The following is an 18,953-nucleotide window of genomic DNA, read 5'->3' as shown; positions in this document are numbered from 1 at the left end:
TATAGTAATATCTGTTTTTTGAGAACTAAAACATTTTTGCTTTTGGCAATGCTTTTTTAGATTGAGAAGGGCCCAACAGCTTCTTGAACAATAAGGTTTTACAAAAGCCACGAAACAACAAAACAATAATTATAAAAAAGCTGGTGGTCAACACCAGACCTATTGACTTTGTCAATGATTGTTTAGCTTGTGTGTGCCATTACAAAGGGGGACCAACATTGTTCATCAGTGCAGCCCAAACTACTAGGTGATGTACCCTCTGAACAGGAATTCAAGTAACCCCAGACCAGTTTGGAATACCTCCAGAGTAATTACCACTGATTCTGATTAATCCAAGCACTATCACTTTTTTGTGAAATAATTGCCCTAAGTAGCAGGATTACACCAAAATTATGGTCTCTCATTTGCTTTGCTATAGGGACTCAGGTTGCATCTACAAAATGAGACCTAACAAGGCTGAAACTGGTCTGAGGTAGCGTGTGTTTACATTGAGAGCTGACATAGTCTTACAGTTTGGGCGGGACTGTTTCAGTTGAAACAAGACTGGAGCCTATTGGTATGTGGTTGGTCCCCTGCAGTAATGCAAAGATGAGCTAAAAAATATTTTATCTGGAATGCACCTAGAGTAATTACTAGGGGTGCCGTTTACTTCAAGCATTTCCATTTATCACAATTTTGCTTGCTACAATGACGTCAATCAGCCTAACTGTTGATAGATTTGACACCGCTCAATTATACCTCTCTTTCCGTGGGAGATACCAGACAGATTTTAACTTACGTCTAAGGAGGAAGATATACAACCTTACACTATTTAAAATAAGACAATTTACAGAAATTGCAAACAATATGCAGCAACAAAGCAGCAATAACGAAGAAAAACAAACTAGGAAATTACCATGTTCTGAACAGATATCTAGAAAATTCTTGCAAAGAGGACACCTTTCTGAATTTCCAGGTCTCATCAAAAGAACATGCAATATCTGTATCCTGGAAAGGCTACTCTTACTCTGAAGTGTTGTGCGATGGAAACATTAGTGAATGATTCAAGAAGTACTGTAGTGAGAGACGTACTTTGGTCTTCGAATATCTGTTCTACCTTGACATTCCCAGGGAGGCCCATCTCTAGCAAACAATGTTCGATGAGCACAGCTCCATACGCTAAAATTGAAGAAGCAATCACACGTTACAAGAAAAGTAACATTTCACACACAGTACCAATATTCCATAAACATTTTTGCAACTGGGCAAAAACAATATACTGTGAGAAACAGAATGGGCAGGCAAATGCTACTTCGTTTTTCTCTTAAGTCTACAGCAGCATCTCTCGCCACCACCCTTGATTAATAAGTAACAACTAAGGTAAGAGGAAACTGGTCCATTGTTGACATGGGAATTAACTGAACCTCCCAATCCTCCAAGAAACTCTGATTGTTTGACAACAGCATGCATTACTAGTAAATGTATCACTACAAGTTTTTCTTTTAAACAAACAAATGGTTCACACTCTGTTAAATAACTGTTATAGTAATATCTGTCTACATTTATTAATGAACAGTGTTATTTTTCAAGACTAATACAAAGATCACTTATGTAATTTAAGGGGCATGTATCAGTGCCTCAAATTCCAATGCGTTGAAGAAATTCCAAATTCTTTAACACGCCCAATGCATTTCGGGATCACAGGGTCCCTTCTTCAGGGGAAAACTAGAAATAAAGTAAGGAAACGAGGAGGATTTGAAACGGTTTGATTGTCATTTTCCACTTCAAGTTAGAAGGTAGAAATCAGAAAAGTGTGGATGAAATATAATGTATACTCCAATAAGCGGGGTATAAAATTCTGCCTTTGGAAGTTGAATTAGTGTTCATGCAATAGTGCTTTCTAAAGAAGAAACCAAAAAGAAATATGTTTGTGCTGAACAAGTTATCTTTCACCTCCTAATAAAACGGTGAGAACGTGAATCAAAGAAAGAGGTAGGTTCCAGCGTAACAGATTCATAACAATGAAGAGAAATAGAAAAAATGATGATGCTAAATACCATGAAGAACCCAAACTCTTAAATTAAAAAAACAATCTGTTATTTCCGAAGGGTAAACATCTGTTACACAACTGTTAACAAATGAAGACATGTGTTGGAGTAGCCAGTGGCCCACTGGCAGTAAACAATGTAACTCATGTAAATAAACATCCAGGACTTTCCAATTTATAAATTTGCTTTGTAAGTGAATTTGTAGGGGGGTTATTTTTTCCTAACTACAAATGTAACTTCAGTGAATTTCTAGGTTTTTTAAAACTTATTAAGCCAGCACCTCTACTGAACACAGCCTTTGGCCATTTGCAACCCACAGTTGGCACATGATTAGCAAACCTTGGGCGCACACTAAATACATAAACGGTTGAGTTCCGTACAGTACAATGGCATACAGAAAAACGTTTTTTGTTTCATATGAATAAAGCAATCATCCAATAGTTTGACGTCAGCAGAGATCTTTTATTTGTATATCTTGTTCGCTGTTCCTGTAGCCAACACATGTTTCGACGGTTTAACGACTTCGTCAGGGCTACAACAAGTAAAAGGTAAAGTTCAGAGATACAGAATCTCCAAAGAACAAGAGCCTAATGCATTTAGGCAAATCCATCACCATCACAAACAAGTGTGAAAGAGTGACTGTCTTGTATAATATCATTGGCATAAGCATAACCCTATTAAACAGACAAAGGTGCAACACAGTTGGCACATGCCGATCCCCCTATTGATGACCAACCCATCACAGCCTGTCGTGCGGGGTCACTTAGCTGCCCCAGCCCCTGCTTCCCTCCGTTCTCCATTTGCATGCTCCTGCCCCCATCTTGCCCTCCATGGTTAACTTGCTGCCTCTGCCCTCCTCTTGCCTACCCACTATTTTCCATCTGTGTGTCCCGGCCCTTCCCGCCTGCCCCCGTGGTCAGCTTGCTGTCCTTGTTCCCCTCCCGTTGCCCTCCGTTCTACAAGTGTGTCGTGCTACTACCCCCCTCTGGCCTGCCCTCCATGATCCACTGTGCTGCCCATGCCGAACTTCCCTCCGTGGTCAGCCTGCTAACCCATTCTCCTGCAAGCATCCCCTGCCCTCTGTTCTCCATGTACACGTCCCTGCCTTCTGACCCTGCAGACCTATCTGCCCCAGTCAGATTGCTGCTCCTGCCCACCATCTGACCCTCAGTTCACCATCCCCATCCCATCAGCCCTCTAAAAACAGCTTAAAGGCCCTTGCCCAAACTGGCTTGCCCCACATGGTAAGTTGACTGCTCCTTCTATGGCCTCTCCTCCCTTACCTTCGTTTGTGTGCGACGGTTTAACGACTTCGTTAGGGCTACAACAAGTAAAAGGTAAAGTTCAGGGATACAGAGTCTCCAAAGAACAAGAGCCTAATGCATTTAGGCAAATCCATCACCAACAAGTGTGAAAGAGTGACTGTCTTGTATAATATCATGCAGGCCTTTCCTCTATTAGCTTGCTGCCCCTGCCCCCCCCTCCCTGCCTTCCTTGTCTGAGTCTGTCCCTCCAGCATCACCTTGTGCCCCTAACCCCTACTAGAGCTTTAACATTTTGTATTTATGACAAATGTTTGGCACACCAAATGTCATCTTGATGTTTTCAAAACAGTAAAACTTAAAGCATTTCCTTTAGAAATAAAAAGGATCTGGTTTTTTTCCTCATAATTATGGTTAGTGCTCAAGAAAGCTAAAATGAGGGCACATTTTCTGAGTTCCAAAATACCGAAAAACGACTTTTAAACTAGTTAATATTTTGTATGTTTTTTATCCAACTGCTTATTTGCTGTATGAGTTACTTATGCATTTATCATTGGACTATATTTGGGCTGTGTAGCATTTCCCACCGCCTGTGTACTCGCCATTCGCTACTCTACAAACGGAGCTTAGTATAACACGTCATTTTTCTTCTGATTGTAACCGCAAACTCAACATTCTCAACCTGCATTCACTTCACTACGCTCTAACGCTTACTTCACAGTTCTACGGAGTCCATAAGAAGCAACAAGAGTTCTGTCATTACTAACTCACGCAACACTACAGGCTACATCTGAGCTATTTCTTCATGCATCTTGGTAGACCTTTCTGTTATCAAGCTCCCTCATCTCTTCATTTACTGCAGTATCTTTCGTAGGGAATGCTTTAATTTTTACAGCTTTGATTCCATCAAGATGGCTTTCAGGCGTGACACACTTTTGTCAAAAGAATGTTAGCGCTCTAGTTGTAGAACAGTGTGGGAGGCTACAGTAGAACATTGGTGAATCAACTGCCAGGCTTCGGCTGCTGTTGGATGTAGATGTTTTACTCAGCATGTTAGACTTTATTCTCACATGTGATGAAGCAGATAAACTGCTGAATCCTTACTTGACAAATAAAACCACATTTTGACATCTTTTGAAGGAAAATGACAAATGTGCACAATTGATCCTTATTTTACAATGAAAGTTCTTGAGAAATAGTTCATAAAGAAACTTAGTTACTACATTGTAAAAGTATGCAGAATAGAGTAGACTAGATGGAAACTGCTCGTTTAAATAACCAAGGTTTGTGCTTACTAAGATTCCAAGGTATTCCTTTAACATGAAATAGAAATTTAAAAGTGATAACATGTTGTGGAAGTTTTATTACCCAGTCTTAGATCTACCAGAACTAAATATAAATTAGATAACTTTATGAACAATTATTGAATAGTTGTTTTAATACTATTCTCGCTCATGTTAAAGTGTGCACCAACAAAAACAAGCATTGGCATAGCCAATAGGTCTTGCCTTTGGGACCTTATAAGTAGTTATGCAGCACAATATCCTTACTGCAACAACATTAACTGTTGCATGGCTAAACACTTATAAGGTCCCAAAGGCGAGACCTATTGGCTATGCCAATGCTTGTTGACATGGTCTCCATGTGTCCGGCAAATGTCTCAAAATTCTTCTCCATTTCTGCCATCCTAGAACCTAGTGTTAGAGCAAGTGAATCTTGGGTTTACTTAACCGTCTGAATTCCAGCTAGGATGGTTAACAATAGGGATTCAATGTTTTGTATCTGCTGCACACTTCTTATAATACGAACTACCCACTAGTGTTAAGTAGATTGATCTTGACACGGCTCTGATTATGCGGCTGGGAGCGGTGCCACGGAGGCAGCGCTGCATAATTGTAATGTCAGCTGTTGTGCAACGTAGCAGGTTGTACTGAACAAAGGGAGAGAAGTCAAGGCCGGGATTTCTCCCCGGGAGCCATAGGTGCCATAAATTTCCAAGCTATGAGACTCGGCAGAAGAAGCCACCTCCTCCACGGGAGATAAAACCTTGCGCTTTGTCAGGAATTCCACCCCTGGGACACGTGTAACCGTAAAATGGAGTGGCCTCGAATTACATCTCACAATACCACGGAATGCTCTCTGGAAGGCTGGTTTGGGCCGCGTATAATTCGAGGCGCGCTGCCCGTCAGGAGAACATATATCATTGTAATGGCGAAAATACAGCCCTTGGAGATGGACGTACATCCTTTTAATAGTGCCATTTTTGCATGGGAGGCAGTTTTTCACTATTCCTGTTTTTGACCGTATCATTTATTCCTCAGGAAGGCGTTTTTGTGATGGAATTTTGTTAGTTCAACACATTTGCTAAAATATCAAGATTTGCATCTTGAACAAATAGTGGTCAGTATAAAGAGGTTTCCAAAGTTGCCATATGTGAGTGTATATTTCAGGAGAATTTGTAAATCAGCAAATTTGCTGCGAGGTCTTCCTCCAGGACAGCGGATTCCCCGGTGTCACGTGTACAATGAAGAGGCAGGATTATGCGGTGCGTCTTTACTGCAGACTGCCCACAGCCCTTCTTATTCAGGTGGGCCGTGCAGTGTTATCCTTACATTTGAAACATAGGTAATGACTTAGAAACCTCCCAAGACTAATAATTTGACATTCTCGGACCTTATATTCAAAACTGCCTCTCGGTCTAACAATTTCGGAAGACATATATTCAACTATAGTCGGATAATAAACAATCATTGGCAATCCCAATCAGTTTTGCTGCTAATGTAGTTTAATGCGAAAACTCAAGGGGTCGGGGGAGGACATTAAATGAGAAACGTGCGCGCAGAATAAAGTTGTTCTTCTGAGACCCATCTGAAATACGGTGAACCTTTTTCGGCATAGTTTTATATGCTAGAGCTACAGTGGAAACCAAAAGAACCTGAATGCAAAGCAAATAGGTACAAATGATAGGAGCGGGTGAGTAACTCACACTTACCAGTGGAGAGCACTGAAGATTTCCAATGTACGGTGTCACATTCTAATAAACCACCAATAGGCATCACTATTGGATGCACTGCCCCGCCCTGGAGCCACTAACCAATCAGAGGCATGTAGATGGCTCTGCTAGTCGCACTTTAAAAAATTTCACTTTTGTCTTTAAAATAACCTACAGGGTTTGTGGTGTGGGCTGTGAAATTGCGTAGAATTTCCTTTTCCGATGCAAGGGAGGAGTGGTGCAATACATGTACTTTCTGTTTCTATTCCAGCACAAAGGCAGTGGTGAAAGTGCAGTGGGTTGGAGTTTGTCACTGGAGTAATACTCAAATGCTGCTCTCCTGTTCCAAGCACCACAAACGCCTCCTCCATTGTCCTCTCAATGCAGGGTGCCACCGTGCTCTTCCCTCCGCAGCCTGCACAAGCAGTACCACACAAGGGGCAGTCTGCAGGGTGATATTTCAGTAGCAGAAAGGCCTACATGAAATCAAGGCATTTATTCAACACTCAAAACTTGACTGTTGGAGGCACCCGTACGAAACCTATGTGTGGCTTAAGGGCTAGAGCGACCGACTGTGTAACTGAGGACCCAGGTTCGAATCTGGCGGGAGACTTAAACATCCCGGAATTCTGGGCACATCATTTAAATGTGTGTGTCTGTCTGGAATGCAAGTGGTGCTCATGTAAAGCGCTCTGATACCTGCTGGTTGAGTTCGCGCTTTATGAAACAGGCAAACAACACCCTTTACCCTTATAAGCAGCACGTTCTACAATTAAAAACACAACTGAGCTCTTACCAATATTTTCTACATGTATTTGAAAGGAAAGCGCATGTCCGCGACACACACGTTCCTCCTGATGAATCAAAATGGGGCGCTATTTCCTTCAGTAAATCGCTTCACAATGTTTCTGAAACTCATGCCTAAATCAAGAAAGCTGGTCAGCGGATGCCATATTGGTTGTGTTTATAGGCGTAACTGTCGTTAATAATCCATTGCAAGGCTGGTTGTCCGTCTGGCCCCGTTCTCTGGAGCTTGTTAGACAAGCCTGGGTGTTGTGTGCGCACGCGCGCGATGAAAGAAAAACAAGCATTGGCCGCGTGGCCGTAAAAGTAACGCTGCGCGGCCCCGAAATGAAATAATAATAAAAAAACAAGCATTGGCCGCGCGGCTGTGAAAATGACGCGGCCTGCGAAAGAGAAAGTGATCGCAGTCACGATCAAGCGCGGTGGAGGAAAGACACATGGTGGCTGCGCGCGTGCACGCTCACGTGCACGCAAGCTTTAGGCCACAGGCAGCATTTTGAAAACCCATACACAAAATGTCTCGGCCAGATCAGCGCATGCGCTGGATCAGGCGAGACCTAAAAAAAAGAAATGGTGCTGCACATAAATGCGAATTCCAATTTCATTGAAACTTTAAGAGAATGATCTTCATACATGTACTAATGAGAGTTACTAGAAATTATTTAGTTGTCTTACATTTCGAAATTACTTTATATGTTGGTACCTTTGAAATGTACTAATGTGCCATAGTTACACAAGTAAATTGCAATGGAATTAAAATGTTTTATAATTTACATAGACTTAGGAAAGAATTATAAAGGTTCAGGAACTTTAGAATGAAACATTTATTCCTATTACTTTACATTGTGTATTTCATGAACTAAAATTCATGTTAGGCTTGCATTTTCTTTCAAGTACTCAATTCTGTTCTCGTACATTTGCAGTGTAGAATGAAACTGTGTTACCGAAGACAAGATCTCATGCACATACCAGGACTATTCATCTGCTGTGAGAAATTACTCTTTTCAGCTAACTCATGTGCCTTTACTGAAAGCTGATTGTTTGTAATAATACATTTTGAATACTTTGACAGCTAAAGTAATGATTTTTACCTTTTTGCCCATAAAATGTGTCTTTTGTATGCTATATGACAACCATCCTATACAAACTGACCAATGAACTGAGTAGTCTGATCTGATGAGGTGACCCAGGAGGTGCCACACCGGAACTAAACAATTTGATTCATGATCGGACAATACATTTGTCTAACCGCATTCTTTTTGCCACCTTTCCCATAAGGATTGCTTCCTATTGGACTGAGAGACAACTTTCGGACTTGCAACTCTCCTAGCTGGGAGATTCAGTTTAGTAGTAACAATTCTGTACCTGTTTAGCGTAGCTTTCAGAGGAGGGAACTAGCTTTCTGCAAAATTTAAATCTAAAACGGAAAACTGCATGGGGACAATGCGCTTCGTGACAACACTCTTTCTCTCAGCCTCTGCTTGACGGATCACTCCAAAACTTTCTTGGGAGAAACTGAGGTAGGTGAACTTTATTAGACTCATAAAACAAAAGAGCTCTACCTTTGGAAAGTCTGACCCATATGTATGTATAAATATATATATATGTATAAATATATATATGTATAAAATGACATTGGTGGTGATAGGGCCTATGTAGTTATAGTTAGGTGAGCGCAAGCGATTGTGTGGGCGTAGTTTCTGGATTGCTTGTGTCATGCGCTCAGCATGATCAGCGGGCTTGGCGGCCCATCGGCTCTCTCTCCTGGCCCATCCACCCCATCCTGCATGCCCATAGCCTGAAGCTGGGAAGAATCGGGGGGGGGGGGGCAGCATGGGGGTAAGGGGGGGGGGCAGCATGGGGGTAAAAAAACTGCTGCAGTGTCAGTGCAGCAGAGCCTTAGCGGAGCCAGATCAGGAAGGGGAGAGGGAGCCAGAGCCGGGAGCAGTGAACTGTGCTGGTGCAACAGGACCAGGGGGCTGTGGCCACTTCCTGGATAAGCCATTCTGTCATTGATGTACTGAAGCAAGAAGGGTTTGACATGGATCACACACAAGCAGGGCATCAATTTCAAGAGACCTCCACCCTTGGTTTTGAAATCACGCAGCCAGGTAGTATAGGTGGTGTACGGCACCATTAAGGAGTTGACGCCAGGGGAAGAGTGCAGGTATCACCTAAGTGGGCGAGCTAGGTTTCTTTGCGGCTTACGGTCCCTGCTCCTCACCCCCACTGACCAAGGACCTCAGGAGGGTGATAAAAAAACATTGAAGACCTAGGGGCTCTCCGACGAAAGCTTCCATACAATTGAATTAAGACAAGGAATAGCTTCGCTGCTAGTTAGAAAATCGCACATAGTTTTCGTTCAGAGGAGAACAGCAGCGATGACCAAAAATAATGCGTGCACAAAGAAAAACAGGATAATGAGAATAGTGAAAAGATAACGATCGGGAAACTAGAAGGAGACAGTGAAATCTTGGGGGGAGCCTTGCCGCTACTGTCCACAAAGGCAGAATGACAGGGAAAATACTACAATCACAAAACAACAGTAGAATAAACAGGAAAGCAAAATCATGACCGGGTTTTTTTCCCCTGAGCAGCAAAGGGAAATCAATCCACGAATAGCATCGACTTTGCATCAAGCTCACCCATGCTTTCAATAATAGAAACACCTAATTTAACCAAAATAATCAGCTATTGAATCAGTTCCCAAACTGGAAATTAGAGAAGGCGGACCCAATCATGTCTAAAGATGGGGGAGGTAATTGCAACCACTAAGTTTTCCTAAACTTCAATGAAGTGTACAGGATACGTAGATCCTCAGAAACAGAACCAAGAAAGGCCCGAAACAGAGGTTTTCAAGCACATATTAGGCCCCCCGTGCTAAAGGAGAGGATGACAATAGTGTAAGTGCATGCTGAGCATTCGGACCAAACAGCAATAGAGATACAATCAGCAGAAACACAGGATTGTCAACAAGAAAGCTTACTGGATAGTCCATTGTTAAAGAGAGTGGGCGGCCACAACCAAACACAATCTAAAAGGGACAATGAAACATAAAAATCTACATGACAGCAGCAACTTATTGAACTGCAATTTCACAATAAACCACGACAAAGTGCTTCTATATATTCAACCTTGACTTCTGTAATAAAAGCACTCACATGGCAGTCGCAATTCAAATAGACACTATACCAACAATAGCCCTCAGTATCGCAAACATGGTGAGGAAATTAGATAACATTGATTGATAAAAGGGTTACATCTAATGAATGTCACCATTCAGCAATTATGGACTTACAACAATGGTAAAAGGTTTAAAAACCTTCTACCAGTCAGGAGCCATAACTGCAGAAACAACGGTGGCAAATGGGAAGAGAAGGAACATTTTGAAATGCAAACGTGATACTAGCCCCACAAACTCCATCAAAAAAGGGACCAGAAAGTACGAGACAATTCCATAAATACAATTCATAGCACGGAAAATGAAATCGAGTTGACACAGGAAGAATCAGAGAATTCCACAGAATGCGAGGCTGGGGTAGAAAACTTGGAAATTAAACCATTAACAATGTGTATAAAAAACGATTAAAGAAATGGCAAAAAACGCTCAAGTGAGAAGGAGCAGAGGACAGCCTCATCAACATACACTAGAACGAACAGGTCAGCCAAAACAGAAACACAAAGACAAACCTGATATTCCACAAAAATACAATTCAAAGCCATGACCAGGAGAGTATCAAGCATGGATAAGAAACCATACTTACAAAGACATATGCACAAGTCCTACAACAGGCGAGGACTGACAGTGATTATTTAGGATCCAGTAAAAAGAGTGCCATAAGAAAGCCAATATAGGAGGCAGCGAGCAGAGTACCGCAAACAGCAGTACAAGTGAAATGGACAATAACAAAATCAGGGGATCACCATTCAGTACACATCTTCCTAAGGGATAACAAAATGGAGGATGGCAGGTTAGAAGGGGGCATCCCCAAAACATTATATTCTTGCCTCAATACATCTCAAAAGGCAGGCAAGACATGCTCAATCGGGCATACATTTTAAGGCTAATGCAAAATATCCCTTCACTAGCTGAAATAACTAGTTAGGGCATTCTTAGCATCCACTTTGAAGCAAGTGCAAGGACAATAGACAGGAGTACACAATAACAACATGGAAAACGCAGCCCTGTTGAGAACGGTCTGATTAGAGAGGGAAGGACTAGTGGACTGGGTATCTTGGTGCAGGAAAAGAATGAAGAGAAATACCCATATGTGCTGTACCCCCAAGCCAGTCTGTCAATTGCCACCCGCAACTATTGAGAGAAAAGGAAAGACCTGCTAATAGGAGTGTCCAACTAAATTCTAATTTACAGCAACTTAAGGATATATTATCAGCTGAATGAGTACACAACCCAATGGTAAGGGCCGATGAGCACAAGGATGGCTGAAGCTGGCTAACAACAAACTTAGGTGGCAGCAAAACAAGATATACCTAACATAAAAGTCGTCCACCAGAACAGATGCAGCAAGAATCCCCCCACTGTGCCCGCAATAATGACCAAAAACAACACTACAAAATGTATATCTTGGAATGTTAGTTTTAAATAGCAAATCTGCAAGCAAAAAGCTGCACACTTTGCTTCCAAGAAACCTGGGAGGTAACTCCAACCTATCTTGAGAAATTTCCAGACTTGCACAAATCAGCCTGAAAAATATATCTTTCTGGAAGACCATCGGGAGGAATATCAATATACATAAATCATTCAACAGAACTAACTGACCTCTATTACGGTTGGCCTAAACTTTGGATGTACCCTGGTCTAAGGCGACCTCAAGTAACCTTTTAGCGCTATTGACTTTTAAGCAATATTTTTGGTTAATTCTTTAAAAATTCATAACTCTGGTTCTACATATTGGATTTTTGTCATTTGGTCCAGATTTTCTCATAACGATATCTATTTTTCTAAAACTGTGGCATTTTTATTCTGCTACTGTGTGTGTGTGTGCGGCGCACAACTGCTTATTACATTGCCTCTTTAGATAAGCCTGACTCATCTCTGACAAGCTACCATAGGGTGAGTACAGGTTATCTTATAATGTGTATCCAGCTTACCCTGACCTGGATTGCAGGCTCACATCTCTCTATAGTGGGACTTGGGCTTGAGTAAACCTTTCATGGGACACGGTCTCTTCAAAACTCCATACAGATCAGGGCTTAAAAAACGAATGTGGGAGGAGGAGCCTAGCGCGCATCCAAGATGGTCGCGTGAGCACAGGGCTCCCCGGACCCTCTCTGCTCCTCGGAATTTATCCTGAGAATATCCTGACGTGGCTTATGGAATCTGAGAGATAAAGACCAGCTGAGCGTATATCTCTTTTCAAAACTCAAATCGGACCTGGGAATCCTGAGTTGTCGTCGTCGGAACTTTTGGGACCCACCCGACGGAGGTGACCGGGGTGAAGGTGACCCGAGGGACCGGGCTGCAATTGAACAACAGCGGCTTCAGCGCGGTGCCAGCTGCCGATCCACCACTTTCGGTTTCGGTTTTGCACTTCAGGAGACCGGCAGGGAGGTGCGCTCGGGGTGGAGAGGTGCTTCCTGGGCCTCTGCATGAGGTTTTCTTTCATCTGCCACTAGAGCGCCTATCGCCTCGGACCCCCTATACCGACATTTTGTGGTCTTCTTGCTGGTGCCTTACACCTCTTGATTGGAGGTCCCCTCGGGTGACCGTGTTCACATGGGGGGCAAAGGGGGTCCCGAGGGCCGCAAGACCAAGGCTTCCCTCCGCGGGGGGGCAGTCCAGAGCAATAACATGGACCGCTACACCCAGGGCAGGGGGCCCTCTGGCGCTGCTGGCCTCCCCTCGGATACTGCGGAAGGAGGCGCGACCGCCACTACGGAACTATCCTTGCAGGACATTATGGGCGCCATTGATGGCATCAGGGAAACCATCGCGACGCAATATGAGGCCCTGGCCCGTAAGATTGACACTGTCGCGATCGATGTCACCCTGATCCGGGCCGACCTCTCCAAAACTAACGAGAAGGTCCAGGCTCTCGACGCACGGACCTCCACCCTCGGTGCGGAGGTGTCGGATCTGCGGGCCGCGCTTGGAGACATCAGGGTGGTTAACGACCATATGGCCCGGCGGCTTGAGGACTTCGAGGGACGGGCCCGACGCAACAACATCCGCGTCATAGGTGTACCGGAGTCCTCTGACGGCCGCCCGGTTGACCTCGTGGTCGAGGAACTTATCCTGAAACAGTTGTCCTCGGCTGGCCTAAGTAAGTTCTTTGCCGTGGAGCGGGCCCATCGAGTTCCGGGCGGTCGGCCACGGCCGGGGGCCCCCCCGAGGCCTATCGTGGCCAAACTGTTCTACTACAGGGACCGCGACGCTATTCTGCAGGCCTCACGGACCCACGGCCCGGTTCGTCATGAGAACTCGACCATCAATTTTTACCCGGACTTCACGCAACTGGTCCAGAAACAACGGATGGGATTCCAAGGGGTGAAGCGTCGTCTCCGTGAGCTGGGCCTAAAGTATTCGATGCTCTACCCTGCAAAACTCCGAGTGGAACATGGGGATCGGACAGCCTTTTTTGACTCTCCTGTGGCTGCAAGTGACTGGCTGGACTCTCTGCCGGACGGAGGTGGCCGTCCCGGACCCTCTGCGGGCACCGCAGGTGATGGGTCCCCTTTAGAATGACTTTTGGTCCTTGATTTTGCCTTTTTGCACTGTACAGTCGGGTCTTATTTCATTTGCATATTGTGTTTTACCAGGACCAGTGAGGGGGGCGGGCGGGGACGGGTCCCTTACCTCCTCTGGGTTCTTTTCGTAGAATGGGGTTAGTGGGGCGACAGGCACACTGCAAGTTGGGGGGGTTTTTTGGCCCGCAGGGGTGCAGGGTGGGGGGAGTTGGTCCTGGGGTGGGGTTGGGGGGGAGGAGGGTTTGTTTTGCTGTGTGTTTTTTGTTTACAGGACGAGGTACTGATTTTTGTCCACATTTGGGAACTGTGCTGCAGGCTGGGGGACCCTTGATCTATTGGGGGGGATGGGGGGGGACGGGTTGAGGCTTATGTCATGGAACGTCAATGGGTTGGGGGACCGTATCAAGCGGGGTGTAGTACTGCAATATTTGCGTCGTTTGACTCCTGATGTGGTGTTTCTCCAGGAGACGCATCTGGTTGGCAATGTTTGTCATGCAATGAACAGGGGGGGATACCGCCTCGTGGCCCATTCTGGTTTCACAACTGGTTCCAGGGGGGTGGGCATTCTGCTGCGAACCTCACTTCCGGTGGAGATCACTAAGATAGTCTCGGATGACAGAGGGCGCTATGTGTGTTTGATTGGGAGGTGGGAGGGGCAGCCCCTTGCCCTGGTTTCAGTTTACGTCCCCCCGGGCCTCCAGAACTCCACCTTCACTGACTTGGGTCGAATGCTGCTTGACCTTCCGGACAGCCTCCTGCTCATGGGCGGGGACTTTAATTCTGTGGTTTCGGGTGAACTGGATCGTCACCCACCAAGGACCCTCCCCGCTGCCCAGGCATGGCTGGGTGGGATGCTGGAGACCTTCGGCCTGGTGGATAGTTGGAGATTAATGCATCCGACCCAATGTCAATTCACCTTTCACTCGGGGGCGCATGGGAGTCTCTCTAGGTTAGACTACTTCCTTATGCCCGCGGCGCAGACTGGTCGGATTCGAGAGGTCAGGCACCTGGCGCGGGGTATCTCCGACCATTCTCCGCTGTGGCTTGTTTTTGACACCGGGCCGCGGTCTGCAGGGCGGATCGCTCCCATTAACCCATGGTACCTGCGAGACCCTACGACTCGTGACAGCCTGGTTAAGGCTATGGACCAATACTTCCTGGATAACGAGGGGTCGGTGTCTTCTGCAATGTCCCTGTGGGAAGCCTTTAAAACCGTGATCCGCGGACACGCCCTTTCCCAGATAGTGGTGGCTAAGAGGGTCAAGAGTGAGGCAGTGGTGAGGCTGGAGACTGACATCTTGGGGCTGGAGTCGGCCTTGGAGGCGAATGTTACTCCGGACGGGCTCCATGCCCTCAGCCTGAAACAGTTTGAATATAGGTCCCTGGTCACTGACGCGGCCAAAACTATGTATAGGGAGCAGCAGGGTCGACTGTACGATGCCGGGGACAAGGCGGGAAAGTTGATCGCGTGGCTGGACAGGAAGGAGAGAGTGAATCGTGTGGTCCCGGAGTTGCGTGCTGCGGATGGTGTGTGTGTGACGGAGCCTGACGAGATTGTGGAATGTTTTGCCGACCACCTCCGGGCTGTGTACTCCCCAGTGACTGACAGGGATGAGGACGACTCTCGCCTTCTACTGAGGGATATCGCCTTGCCCTGCCTGTCCGTTGAGGACCGTGAGCGGCTGGACGCCCCCTTGTCGGTGGATGAAATAGCGACCGCGATCCGCTCCCTTCGCTCGGGCAAGGCTATGGGTCCCAACGGTCTGCCCATTGAGCTATATAAATTGCGCCCTGACAAGCTTGCGCCCTTCCTCAGTCGCATGTTCCGTGAGTCTCTGGCGGCGGGTTCCCTCCCGGCCGATCAGCGTTTGGCCACGATAGTCGTTATCCCCGAGGAGGACAAGCCGCGAGATCGCTGTACTTCTTACCGGCCTATTTCACTGCTAAATGCGGAGCCTAAGATCCTGGCGAAAGTCCTTGCCAATCGTCTGTTGAGCGTCGTGTGCGATCTGATTCATCCGGACCAATGCGGATTCATCCCGCATCGTAACACCGCTCTTAACTTGCGGCGTCTTCATGGCGCCCTTGCCAGGGCGGAGCTCCTCTCCGAACCGGCCGTGCTGGTTTCTTTGGATGCCACGATGGCTTTTGACACCATCGAGTGGCCATTCCTCTGGGCTGTCTTGGCTAAATTTGGCTTTGGGGAAGGATTTATTGGCTGGGTGAAGCTTCTGTACACGGGACCCATGGCTCAGGTGGTGGTGAACGGGCGGGTCTCTCGGCCCTTTGCCCTCGGCAGGGGCACGAGGCAGGGATGCCCGTTGTCCCCTTTGCTCTTCGCTCTCGCCCTGGAGCCACTCGCGGCTTGGCTCCGCTGGGAGCCCTCGCTTCGAGGGATCCGGTGGGCCCCGGGCTTTGAAGATCGGGTTTCGCTGTATGCGGACGATATTCTCCTATATCTCACCTCACCGCGGCAGTCGCTCAACGTCCTCTTTGACGTTCTGACTTCCTTTGGGAATAATTCGGGTCTCACGATCAATTGGTCTAAATCCTGCGTCTATCCGATCTCCGGTGGTCCTCCACTCCTACCGCCTCGGCTTCCGATCCAGGTATCACTGAGCGGCTTTAAGTACCTGGGGATATACGTTTCGCTGGACCCGGTGGCTCGCTATGAGCTGAATCTCCTGCGTCCGCTTCGGCGATTGCGAGAGGATACGGCCCGGTGGTGCAGGCTGCCCCTGTCCCCGCTGGGTCGGGCCGCGCTGTTCAAAATGATGTCCCTTCCCAGGTTCCTCTATGCACTCCAGAATTCCTTCGACGTCATCCCAGTGGCCTACTTTCGGGAGGTAGAGAGCCTGCAGAGGAGACTGGTGTGGGACGGGCGGGCGCGTATTGCTCTTGCTAAGCTTACTCTCCCCTGGTATGACGGGGGCATCGCGCTTCCCGACATTCGCAGGTATTATTGGGCCGCGCAGCTTTCGGCCATCAACCATGCCACGTATGCGCCTGGCCTGAACCCGGCGTATGAGATGGACAAGTTCCTGCTTCCCGGCGGGGACTATAACAGGGCGCTGTACTCCCGCTCGGCTGGCCGGACCCTTACGGGTCCTACTAAGATTGCTGTGCGGACCTGGAGGGCCGCCACTGCGGCCACGGGCTGGGGTGAGCGACTGACATGTGCTACTCCTTTGTTTGCCTCCGATCGCCTGGGGAGCCTCTGGACTACGAAGGGGTTTGACCAGTGGGACACGATTGGTATCAGCAAAGTGGGAGACCTGTGGCATAAGGGCGCGGTTAAGACTTTCGCGGCTCTTCAGGCCGAATATGAGCTTACGGACAGGGAGTTCTTCCGCTATGCCCAGGTTCGACACGCCCTGCTCTCGGTCTTTGGAGAGGGGACCACGATCCCGGTTTCCTCGCCCCTCGAGGACCGCATACTTGACGGACATGTCCCGGACAGCACTATTTCTTTAATTTATAAGAAACTGATTAATCATCGGGCTGACCTCTTGGTGCGCCTTCGGGAGGCTTGGACGGGGGATGGGGTGGAATTGGACGACGAGGACTGGCAGTCTGCACTGTCGTCCCCCAAAGAGGTCGCCATTCCAGCCCGTCTCCGGTTGGTACAGCTTAAGATTCTTCACCGGGTGTATGTGACGGGTCCTCGCTTGGTCTCGATGGGATATTCCGACGATGGGCTCTGTAAGCGGGGTTGTGGGCTCAGTGCCACCTTTCTCCATATCCTGTGGGAGTGCCGCGAGGTGGCGGACTACTGGCGCCGGGTACATACGGTTATGGGACAGGTCACTGGGGTTGTGCTGCTGCCGGAGGTGCGTCGCTGTGTCCTGAATGTGTGGGAGCCCAATGATTATAGCGCGGCTCAGACTCGGTGGGCGGCCCTGGGGAACATGATTGCCAAGAGAGATATAGCGCAGCTTTGGGGTGCCCAGCGGCCGCCCACCGTGTCAGTATGGAAGGAGAATATGGACTGGTGTATGTTCAGGGAGAAGACTGTGTATGTTGCCCGTGGTAAGCCGGGGGCATGGGGCAGAATCTGGGGGCAATGGAATGCATATCGCGGGGGTATCTGTACGCCCCCCCTGGTGGACACCGATATCGCCATGTCCCCCTGACCCTTGACGGTTCCGGGCACCTTTTGGAATGACTACATATGGACGTTCAGTTCCCTTGGCCCCCCCCCCCCGTCCCCAGCCTCCCGGTACTCCTTCCTTTCGTGTGCTGCTTAATGGTCTGACCTGGAGTTCCCCGGAGGAAGCCTGACCTGCGCCGTTTGTCTTTATGCCTCGCCTTTTGTTTTTCTTTTAGTTTTCTGTGTTTTTTGGATCTAAGTCTCCTGTGCCTCTAGAACTATCCGGACTCACTACGGGGCCGACCCCCGGGAACCGACTGCAGCTTTGATAAATGTATATTTCATTCTGTACTTAGCGGCCGGCCCTGGTGGTTGTAGGCCCGTGCTTGTAATCGAATTATTGTTCAATAAAAACTTTTAAAAACAAAAAAAAAAAAAAAAAAAAAAAAAAACGAATGTGTTCGTGTCCCAACAATTTTTAATTTATACATGGCGGATTTGGGCAAGACGATGCAAAAAGCCATGTAGTTACCCCGAAAGTAGGTCAGAAGAAAGTGCATGTAAGGTAGTATGAGGATGACCTGCTTTTATTAGACCACATACAAACAGGGTTCCAGAAAGGGCTAGACACATTTTACACCTAGAGTGAATGTAATGACCTGACTGACAACCCAAATAAGAGGTGATATTTGGGTGGTATAGAAAAGAAGAAATCACAAAGTCAAGGCAACCATACACGCCCTGTGTAATCTCAACATAAAACTACACAGCCCAACAACAATGGTGATCAGGAGGGTTATTCAGGCAAAACTGCTGTATTCAGCAGACTACGCACTTCAGGCATTTCCAGAGCGCAATGAGGTTCAGCGTGAGAAAAGTCAGGGATATTAGGGCATTTTCCATTTACCGCCACATAAATGTAACAGCTTGTTACGATTAAAGTTCAGCCTTGTCCAGCAAAAATACAAATGCACGGGCACCCTTGCAAAAAATTACTATTGGATCGCGAATGCCCCAGTAGGCTCTATGAGGGAGGTATTAAAGCCATTATATACCGCACAGAACAACCC

At 47.0% G+C, this 18,953-nt stretch overlaps 1 protein-coding gene across 2 annotated transcripts in view; it reads right to left on the bottom strand.

The window, feature by feature from the left end:
• The window catches only part of NEMF (nuclear export mediator factor), a 453,826-nt gene that overhangs the window by 307,320 nt on the left and 127,553 nt on the right, over positions 1-18,953 (bottom strand). For both annotated transcript variants that reach the window (XM_085627010.1, XM_085627011.1), the window contains exon 7: positions 1,072-1,158. In XM_085627010.1, the coding sequence (XP_085483136.1) occupies positions 1,072-1,158 (87 nt within the window). The remainder of the gene's footprint in view (positions 1-1,071; positions 1,159-18,953) is intronic.

This window comes from Triturus cristatus, chromosome 9, assembly GCF_964204655.1.
Source record: "Triturus cristatus chromosome 9, aTriCri1.1, whole genome shotgun sequence".
NCBI lineage: Eukaryota > Metazoa > Chordata > Amphibia > Caudata > Salamandridae > Triturus > Triturus cristatus.
The sequence above is the reverse complement of the archived record's forward strand: the minus strand, read 5'-3'. Positions and strand labels throughout refer to the sequence as shown.